At 42.0% G+C, this 11,041-nt stretch overlaps 1 protein-coding gene across 2 annotated transcripts; it reads right to left on the bottom strand.

The window, feature by feature from the left end:
• Positions 1-1,343: 1,343 nt before the first annotated feature.
• On the bottom strand, positions 1,344-10,342 carry LOC121995686. Of its 2 annotated transcripts, XR_006115891.1 has the most exons (5): positions 9,940-10,342; positions 9,175-9,324; positions 7,354-8,938; positions 2,584-2,643; positions 1,344-1,516 (listed from the first exon to the last, which is right to left on the bottom strand). XR_006115891.1 is itself a non-coding variant. In XM_042549428.1 (4 exons), exons 1-4 carry the CDS (start codon positions 10,135-10,137, stop codon positions 1,512-1,514), a joined length of 1,938 nt encoding a protein of 645 aa, XP_042405362.1. In that variant the 5' UTR covers positions 10,138-10,342; the 3' UTR covers positions 1,344-1,511. The 2 variants fall into 2 exon arrangements, 1 of the variants encoding a protein (XP_042405362.1); XM_042549428.1 differs by lacking the exon at positions 2,584-2,643.
• Between the last annotated feature and the right edge of the window lie 699 nt (positions 10,343-11,041).

Raw genomic sequence — 11,041 nt, 5'->3', positions numbered from 1 at the left:
GTTTTTTTATTTTGTCACCTCGCTAGGAGCCCTTCCTAATTTACTATAATGACCAATAGAAAATTTCCATAGGATTGAACTAATAATCGGCATAAAATGGATATATGATAATTAAAATAACACGTGTAGATTTAGCCATTATAAAAAAAAGGCTTTCAACTTGATTTACCATACATCGACTTGTTAGAATATGGCATTCTCCGGTTCAACATTTTGCCAAAAAGATACAACATTGGGAGTGCAATTGAATTTGTAAACTTTTCCTAGGAATTCAAAAACAAAATGTAAAATCTACCGACGAATGCTATAAGGATCCAGTCTCCAGAGCATCTGTTTCAGTTAAACCAAGATAGTTTGATTAATACAACAGAAACAAAAAACAATTAGTATCCGAATCAGTAAAAGCATAATTAATAATCAAAATCTGAAAGATGAGAACATACATCAAAGGCAACTCCAACTTGGATCGAGCTCAAATTTAAACTATAATTTATTTGCGCTTGAGCTTGATTCCTTCAATTCCATTGAGGATTTGATCACATTCTCATCTCCATAACCTGTCTCATGTCCTTCTGACCCTTATTTTTCTCCCCACGTCCATTAATCCCTTTAGCCTTCATCCAAATTTCTTTCTTTCTTGAACTCCCAACGGACAAATCACAATTGCCAAGCCCCACAACTCCATTCATCTTCAATTATCTCGGCAGAAGCATTGACCAAGAAACGGATTACAATGCCGAAAAAATAAACAAGCTTTTGTTAAACGCAACCCTTAGGCACTGTCATAGTTCTGAAAGAGGGATTGAAGTCCATTTATTGACTGGGCTTTCTTGATATCATGCTTTTTGCCATCTCCTTTTGTCATTTGATGGGTCTGAATCTTCATTTGTATAATTGTATGGGGCTTCTTACTAACCTGCAACACTGATCGTGGTTTGACGATAAACTTTGGGTTCATAGATGCATTAAGCTTTCCTGTAACACAGGCAAATATAACAATAAAATTGAGAAGAATCCATAAACTTCTAGTGTGAAATTTTAAATTTTAGTAATTATAATGTCACATCCCGGGGAAATCCCTACCAGAAGAAATTTCGACAACATCTCTCCTATACGGATAATAATCTGAAACTTATCTACATAGCGTTCAAGGTTCACACTCATCAACCAACACGGCTGGAATATATATGACATACAAAAACAAATAATCCACGCAGTAATAATATAGCAGCCTCCGGTTGTCATCACAATATGAAAAGAAATCGAAGACAACATCCAAACTTACCTCTTCTGCCGACTGGCAGGCGCGTAGCTAAACATACCAAATAGAAAATCCACCGAACAAGCAAAAGTTCAACCATTACAATGCCTTAAGACAAAACACACAAAATCCAGAGTGCAAAACCAGTACAAGTCTGAAACATAGCTCTAAGCAAATAAACAGAAAACCAAAAGACCAAAGTGAAAATCCTTGTGGCAAAGGGACTAGCAACTGGAACCTCCTGACAACTTCAACCTGAAATAGGAATAAATCAACGGTGTGAGTTCAACAACTCAACGGATACCAGATAGACATGCATAATAAGATATAACTAACAGTAATAATCATGCGGTACAGTTTCCTGAACAAAAGTAGAAAATACAGACTGAAAAGGCTGAAGAAACTATACTCATGAGAACCTCCTATCCAGAAGTAAGGGTCGTCAAACCAGATACAAAATGTCACTTGTATACATGTCAATCATATGCAACCTAAACAAATGCAACATCCAAAATGTAGCAATCACAAGCAATAATGCAATTCATGCATATGATGCAAAAATGACATGGTCACCCCTGACACCAGTCAGCCATCTCACATGCGATGGTGAGACCGAGTGGGTAGGGCTATGACAACTATGTACTCTGCCATCACTACTCCTGAGTGACCGAGTGGACAGGATGTTATCGGAATACACCTATCCTCTTACCTCAAACATAGTGGGGGAGTCTAAGCTCTCATCTCCCTGTATCATAGTCAAGAGGAGGGATCCCTGCCCGCTACACGTTGCAATCATCGCTACCCATGAGCGGACTAGTGGAGCCCTAACAGAGCAAACTGCACACACCTTGCCTAATATACCATTAACCCATGAGTGGTTGTATGTGCAGATCATGCAACTGCGATATGTTCAACAATAATGGAGCCGACAATCGCTCAGCATGCAATCATGCAAGATGATGAATGATACTAAACATGTAGATACTGACAATATACACATCTATATAAAATGTACCAAAAAGAAAATAAATTCATACAATGATCTAGGTAACAATAAACTAGGTACACAAGTCAGACATGTCAAATAACTAGACTATCACACAGTAGAGCAATGTATGTCACTATTTCTACGAACAGGAGTAAACATGGCAACAAACAAAAGAATATAAGTATGAATGCAAAGCAGATAGGAATATAGGCAGACTACAATAACCAAGAAGTAACATACCAAAGCAGAAGTAAACACAATTATTACTACTAGCTATAAACTACTATGCATATCAAAAATGATCATATCAAGAAGATAAGTCAGAGGTACCCGCCTTTATCAGTCAATCATGACCAGAAATCCTACGTCAAGACGCCCGTCTCAAATCAATGTCCTGCGATTACATAAATGTATTTAGCTATTTACACATATAGCAAATAGTTAAATAAAATCCCAAAACCTATATAGGGTAACTCCAATCAAAATATGATCATCGCTTAACCCCCGATATATGTTTAGGTTTCGGTAAAACAATTCACCACCTAAACTTGAGTTAATTCAACCTTAACCCTAAGCATTCCATAATCAACCTAGGATAAACAAACTTGAATCAATTCCAATAACTCACCCAAATCTCAATGACCTGCTGCAGGACTCACAGCCGAAGAAACCTGTTGCTCACCTTTCCTTCTCCTCCTAATTTAGCAGTCCCAAATTCTAAACTGAATTAAAATAGAGCAACAATGCTTAAGTTAAGAATTTGGTTACCTTCCGTTTCTTGTTCTCCGATGACGACAAGTGGAACCGTCAAAACTGGTGGTCAACAAATCTGTGCAAGCCGCTCACAAAGGCAACAATCGGTGATGCTATGATCTACCCTCCAACACAAGGCTGCGATGGCTCAGAAGGAGATAAAGGCATCAACAATGATCTGCTGGAGGGGAAGAATAGGATTAGGGCACGAGATGTACCTCAGGCGCTAGGCGGCGATCTAGGGCACGGAAGAAAGCTTGCTGCCAGCGTGTCCGGGACCAGGAGAGGGTAGATCGAGTGTGGCTGGACGACCCTCAGGTCCCTGAACACCTTCTCACGCCGGTGATCGGGTGGCACCGACTCGATCTAGTGGCGTCGGACAAAACTAGGGCAGAGACACGAGAGGGATCGGACTGCCGGCGCGATCGGGGCTGAGGTGGGCGTCGGCAAAGTGGAGACCAGAGAAGAGGATCGGGAGTGGAAGAAGGAAAGGGAGTCGGCGTCGCAAGGGAGGAGTCGGCGGCGCTCGAGCGAATGAGAGGAAGAGAAGCAGCGTCGGTGTCGAGGAGAAGAGTCGGCTAGGGCACGGTGAGGAGGGGGTTGGCGCGCGCGAGGAGTCGGGAGGAGAAAAGAGGAGAAAGAAATAAAAAGAAATTAACTTAGGTTTTGCATAATCAAACCCTAGGTACATTCCTCAATCAACTCTCACTTATTGGTATTCCAAACAGGCTTTTCCAAAGTCATAAATGCATCCCCTCCAAATATGTCATACGAGTTCCGAAAAATTCTCAAAAAATTTCTAAAAATTCCGTTAAGATTATTCGCCTATTAAACTTTATTATTAAATCTTTATTTGAGGTACCGTATTTTACATTTTCCCCCACTAATAAAAATTTGGTCCTCAAATTTTCGTTATTGCCCTCAGCAAATACTAGCAATAACCAACCAAATAAATGCTAAATAGAATTTAACCCACATACCTCAAGTAAAAAGATGGGGGTATCGAGCTCGGATCGTATTCTCGAGCTCCCAAGTAGCCTCCTCGTCAGAATGATACTGTCATCCAACTTTAACCAGCCAGATAGTCTTATTCCGCAGCTGACGCTCTTTGTGATCTAGAATCCGTATCGGAACCTCCTCAAAGGTAACGTCAGGTTGGATGAGAACTGATATATCTGACAAAACGTGTGCGGGATCGGGCACATATCTCCTCAGCATAGACACATGAAATATATCGTGAACGCCTACCAGAGATGGTGGTAGCGCTAGACGGTAAGCTACCGCTCCAATCCTCTCCAAGATCTAGAAAGACCCAATGTATCGTGGAGCTAGCTTACCTCGGAGGTCAAATCTTTTCACCCTTTCGTGGGTGAGACTCTCAAAAATACATAGTCCCCAGTAGAGAACTCCAGGGGTCTGCGTCTCCGATCAGCATAAATCTTCTGGCGGTCCTGTGCCTCTGACATCCTCCGTCTGATCGTGCGGACCAACTCAGCCTCTTGCTGAGCTCTCTGAGGTCCTAGCAGCTGAACCTCCCCAACCTCCTCCCAGAGGGTGGGTGTCCGACAAGGTCTATCATATAACGCTTCAAACGGTGTCATCTGGATAACCGAATGATAGCTATTGTTGTAGGTGAACTCTACTAATGGCAAGTGGTCCTCCCAGCTGCCTCCGAAATCCATAACGCAAGACCTCAGCAAATCCTCTAATGTCTGGATGGTCCGCTCTGACTGTCCATCTGTCTGCGGATGAAATGCTGTGTTGAATCGAAGCTGTGTGCCCAAGGCCTACTGCAGACTCTACCAGAACCGGGACGTGAAATGTGGGTCTCTATCCGATATAATGCTCAAAGGGACACCATGCAATCTGATGATCTCCCGACAATACAGCTCTGTCAATCGATCCAGAGAATTGGTCTTCCAGATCACTAAGAAGTGTGCGGATTTAGTTAATGGTCAACGACTACCCAAATCGCATCATGGCATCTTTATGTCCTAGGCAATCCCACCACAAAATCTATAGTGATGTGCTCTCATTTCCACTCTGGAATCGGAATCCTCTGAAGTAATCCGGCAAGTCTCTGGTGCTCAGCCTTCACCTGCTGATAGACTAGACATCTAGCTACAAACTCTACGATGTCTTTCTTCATGTCGTTCCACCAATAAGAATGCTTCAAATCTCGATACATGCGTGTTCCGCCTGGGTGGATCGCAAATCGGGAGTGATGAGCCTCCTGAAGTAGCTCCTCCAAGACCGGGTGAGACTGAGGTACGCATAACCTGCGTCGGAAATAAATAATACCCTCGTCATCTCGGGTGAACTCCGTCCCGGAAACTATCTGGCTGCCAATGAACTGTAAGCGCTGATCGTCGGCTTAGGCCTCTCGGATCCTCGTTCTGATCGACGACTGAGCAACCATGGTAACCAGAATACCCTGCTCTATCTGTCCCTGCTCCTCAAGGCCCAACTCAAAGGAACCTTGAATCAAGTCTGTGACCAAAACTCGGTGGCCAGCTAAAGTCCCTCTAGACTTTCGGCTAAGTACATCGACAACCACATTAGCTTTCCCCAGGTGGTAGTTAATAGTACAGTCATAGTCCTTCACGAACTTCATCCATCTCCTCTGTCGAAGATTGAGTTCCTTCTGAGTGAAAAGATATTTGAGACTCTTATGATCAGTGAGAATCTCAAATGTAATACCATACAGATGATGCTGCCAAATCTTCAAAGCAAATATAATGGCGGTCAGCTCCAGATCATATACTAGGTAGTTCTTCTCATGCTCTTTAACTGACGAGAAGCATAGGAGACTACCCTACCGTGTTGTATCAAAACAACACTCAAACCCTGTAGAGAAGAATCGGTGTAGAGCACGAATCCGTCCTCTCCAGAGGGCAAAACCATTACCGGTGCCGACACTAATCTCCGCTTCAACTCCTAGAAGCTGGTCTCACAGGCTTCTGACCACGTGAATTTCACGTCTTTCCTGGTCAAACATGTCAGCGACATAGCAATGTGAGAGAAACCCTCGACGAACCATCTGTAATATCCGGCCAATCCCAGGAAACTGCAGATCTCCTGAACTGATTTTGGTTGCTCTCAGCCAATGACAGCCTCGATCTTCTGAGGGTCTACGGAAATACCTCTGCTAGAAACCACGTGTTGCAGAAAACTAACTGGGGATAGTCAGAAAACACACTTGCTGAACTTCGCATATAGATGATGTTGTCGAAGAGTCTCCAAGACTATGCGAAGATGCTGTGCATGTTCCTCCTCGGAACGCGAGTAAATCAAAATGTCGTCGATGAAAATGATAACGAACTGATCTAAATACTCCAGAAAGTTGCGGTTCATCAAATCCATAAATACCACTAGAACATTGGTAAGCCCAAATGACATTATCAAAAATTCATAATGTCCGTATTTGGTGTGAAATGCTATCTTCTGAACATCAGAATCTTTGACTCTCAACTGATGATATCCGGATCGCAAATCAATCCTAAAATACACTGATGTACCTCTCAGCTGATCAAACAAATCCTCGATCCGTGGTAAGGGGTACTTATTTCTGACGGTCACTGCATTTAGCTGTCTATAATCGATACACAACCTCAGAGTACCATCCTTTTTATTGACAAACAATACCGGAGAACCCCATGTAGATACACTAGGGCGAATAAATCCCTTGTCTAATAACTCCTAGAGTTGGACCTTTAGCTTGTCCAACTCTTTCGATGTCATACGGTAAGGAGCTTTCGATGCTGGCGCGGTCCTCGGAATTAGCTCAATAGCAAACTCCACTTGTCTTCGGGGAGGCAAGCCTGGTAGCTCATCTGGAAATACATCCGGATACTCTTGAACCACTGGAATGTCTGAGAGCTGAGATCTACTGTTGTCGTCAATATTAATTAACAACAATAGAAATCCCTGATAGCCCTATGACAACAGCTTCTGACCCTGAATCGCAAAAATGGTCAATATACCGTCATCCCTGATGCTAGTGAAATCCCACGAGGATTGGTTCGGAAGTCGGAATGTGACCACCTTCGTCTGGCAATCAATCGTGGCATGGTATGCTGACAGTCAATCCATGTCAAGGATAATGTCGAACTTGACCATTTCCAGTACCAATAAATCTACAGTAAGTATATAGTTGTCGAAGTCCAATGGGCATCCTCTGACCTCCTGAGTGACGTCCAATGTATCACCGGACGGTAAGGAGACGGTCAGTCGCTGCAATCTAAGAATAGATAGTCTACCAATCTCCCTCATAAATGCCCGAGAAATAACGAATGCAAACTACAAGTATCAATTAGCATATCAGTAGAAAATGCATATAGTAAAATCGTACCGTGGAAAACTGATCTGTCGGTCCGCTGTGCATCCTCTCTGGTAACCACGTGAGTTCGTCCCGTCTCTGGCAGGGGTGGAGGTGGTAGTACTGTCAAAGATTGCTGCGCCTGAGCCAGAGTCTGAGCCTGCCACTGAGGCGGTGCTGGATACTGAGCCAAAGATGGATATGAGGGCTGCAACTGATACAGGACCGGTGGCTGGGGCTGCGTCGGGTACTGAGCTAATGACTGTGGCTGCAGCTGATACTGGACTAGTGGCTGAGGCTGCGACTGGTACTGGACCAGTGGCTGGGGCTGTAGCTGATACTGCACCAGTGGCTGAAGTTGCGACTGATACTGAGGTCCCAAAACAGAACCCTGCGATACCGTGTAAGCATTGGAAGGCTCCTGTCTGTACATGCCATATGCAGCTACTGTCGGAGGGGCTGTCCTCTGCAAACGATGCGAAGATTGGGCTTTCTGCCCCCCTCGCTGAGTCCTTGTCTGACTGAACTGTCCTCCCTGAATAGAAATCACGGAAGCCACATGCTGAGCCTTCAGTGAGCAATCTCGGCTCATGTGCCCAGGCAGTTTACAATAATAACAAACTGACTGTCCCAGGGAACAGGCTGATGTGATGTGATCTTTGGATCCACATTGGGTGCAGTGCATGTCACTGAAAGACTGTTTCTGGTTCTGCTGAGAAGACCAGAAACGTCCTGAGGAAGTCCGCCTTGATTTATGAGGTCGGCTAGATGCTCCAAAAGTACCCTGACCCGATTGACTATAACCACTCTGTTGTTGTCTGGTAGCCTGTGGCTGCTGGGTCTGTCCTGAAGTCCGATCTGTCTGCTTCCTTTTCTTGTCGGCATTCACTCTCTGCTGAGCCGCCTCAATCATAAGGACTCTATCCAATGCCTCTATATAAGATAAATTACCAAAACCGGCAATCTCTACTTGCAGATGTCCATCCAGTCCCTGGACAAACTGAAGCGTACGAGACCTGTCCTTAGCAACTAACTCTGGACAAAATCTGGCCAACCGATTAAATTCGGCATTGTATTCTGTCACCGTACGGTTGTTCTGCCGAAGACTCAGAAAATCTTGTCGGCATTTCATCTGATATGACCGTGGAACATACTGGCTCTCAAAAGCCTCTCTAAATTTCACCCAAGTGATGTGCTGCTCGCCTATAATCGAGCGCTGCATATCCCACCAGATGTCGGCATCATCCCGTAAATGGTAAACAGCCAGCTCTGCCTTCTCCCACTCGGAGCAAGCCATATAGGAGAAAGTCCGCTCCAAAGTCTCTATCCAAGACTGACCTACACTCGGATCAGTCTCCCCGCGAAATAGTGTGAATCTGCTCTTCATCGACTCTGCCAAAGCTGGGATCCGAGTTCGTGCCGCAACCATATCAGTAGGGTGAGTAGGGATCGTCGCGGGAACTGGTGAAACCACTGAAGCTGGTACTACAAGTGGTACCGCTGGGTAGGCCGGGGGAGGTACCCCTGGTCCATCTTTAGCATAATCGGTGCTAGTAGTTTTGGTTAAATAGTCTGTTGCTTTTTCCACCTTCATTGATGGCTCTGCGGAAAATTTCCTCTGCATAAGTATGAACTCAGCATCAATCAAAAAAAAAATCATAAAACACTACAAACAGATGTGATCTGGCACTAATTACCCATCCAGCAATGGAAAAAAATCAATCACTTAGAATATATTGTATACAGGAATAACAGGCCGAAGTTCAAATTGTCAAACCCACCTTATAAGACCTGCCTTATTAGTTCATAATCACAGTTCTAAGTAAATTATTTACAAAACAAGCATATGTTTACCTCATCCTCATCACGCCCAGGCTCAAAGTTACGGGAAGCACCGGATTCAACGGTGTAATCAGAGTTTTGAGGATCTGTCTTGAATGTTATCTCAGCTGAGCATCTTGAGCACTTGAAGTAGAATCTAAATAGTTGGATCCCCAAATATGTCTGCAAAAATGTATCGATGGTAAACTTTGCTGCAAAAATCAAATTCACAATAGAAGAGTTCCTGAACTCATAGTGTTTAAGAAAATTGAAGGGCACAAGCTAATAAACAAAAGTTAAATTTGTCAACTGAAAAAATGGGCAAGGCAAACTTGCAGAAAGAATGTACTCTCGTGAAGGATATTTTTCCAACTTTTATGTTTGGAATTAAGTGAGAAACCAGAATTTCAGTTCTTATGCTTGAAATGATACAGAAAGAATGTTTAGTATTATATTATAAATCAGTCTAGTGATTCGTAGAAAACTCTCAAACATAAAAAAATAACCAGCCGGATGTAATTGGAAATCTTAATTCCTATTGTTTTTTGGATAATTGAATTCTAATTTCACCGTCTTGTTTTCCAAACACATTACGGGTACATGGTCCGACATTATAGATAGAATGATTCCATAAAGCTTTATGTTTGAATAAAGGCACTAAAAGGACAAAGCGTGAGTCAGATCTAGGAAGGAGAAGCAATACCAGAATATCTACTAAGGCTAAGGGACCTTTGTGAACAAGAAAGGTCAAGCAACCACGTCACGGAGAAGAGAAAAAAGGAAAAGAAACCATCTCACCTCTCCAATGACGTCCTCTTTGCGTGAATTGAACTTCGTACCCTTATAAATGTAGGTGCCGCAGGTGTTGCAGCGGATGTTCATCGGAAGCATCATCCGAACTTTAATCTGCTGATTCTTGGGTTGCTTCCGGCGAGGGATTTTGGCCGGATCGAAGTCCGGCGGGTAATCCTTGTTCAACACCTTGCGTTTCCCCATCTTCGCCTGACCTAGATCCCCTCCCCGGTTGCTGAATAAACGACGGCGAAACCCTAGGTTATTTTCCTGCGCGCAGAATCAGGTCCAAGGGCGACGAGGCTTTGGCTCCAATTGCCGTTACAGAGTGGGAGACGGATCGACGAAGGGCTTCCAACGTCTGTGAACTTGGTGTACGATTTGGTTAGAATTTATTTATTTCCACTCCATAGGGACAAGATAAATTAAATGAACAGCTTAATAAGCTTCAACCTCTCGTTTAATTAAATAAATAAACTTAAATATATAACTGTTAATATTTATAAATAATATTCATCAATAATATTATAATATTTATCAATAAAATTTTCATCAATTTATTAAATAAATAAAAACAACTTTTAAAATAAATAAATAAAAATAATCATTTATTAATTTAATTATTTTAATTATCCTATCAAACAAACTTAAATACTATAAAATTCTATAAAATTGGATTCGACTTAACTTGTTTACAAAGATACTTATGTTTGTCAACATAAAATTAATAATAATAATAATAACAAAATCAATAATTTATTTTAATATAAAAATAATAATAATAAATCTAACCATATATTTTAAAAATAATAAGGATTATTTAAATATATTTATTTAGAAATCTTATCAAGTGAAGTCATTCTTCGACTCCGAACGATTCCACTCGCTTTAAAAGAAGATAAATCATAAAGAATATTTGTTCTAATGAATGGATGATTTCTCAAGGATACATCTTTAATAATTAAATAATTTGATTAATGAACTGTTATTACTTGTCTCAAAACAATTTAACTAATACATTTTTCATTATTGACATTAATTATCCGCTTACATACTAAGTTTATAATATAGGTGTGTAAAATTACTTTGTACATATAAGAATTATTAT

This window comes from Zingiber officinale, chromosome 6A, assembly GCF_018446385.1.
Source record: "Zingiber officinale cultivar Zhangliang chromosome 6A, Zo_v1.1, whole genome shotgun sequence".
Classification (NCBI taxonomy): Eukaryota; Viridiplantae; Streptophyta; class Magnoliopsida; order Zingiberales; family Zingiberaceae; genus Zingiber; species Zingiber officinale.
This window is presented reverse-complemented; position numbering and strand designations above follow the sequence as displayed.

Bases quoted from the DNA above. Each gene is read 5' to 3' on its own strand.
- LOC121995686 (XM_042549428.1), bottom strand. From the start codon at position 10,137: ATGGGGAAACGCAAGGTGTTGAACAAGGATTACCCGCCGGACTTCGAT. The intron at 9,325-9,939 runs GTGAGATGGTTT...ACATTTTTGCAG, and splicing joins AAGAGGACGTCATTGGAGAG to ACATATTTGGGGATCCAACT. The intron at 8,939-9,174 runs GTAAACATATGC...ATACTTATGCAG, and splicing joins CTGGGCGTGATGAGGATGAG to AGGAAATTTTCCGCAGAGCC.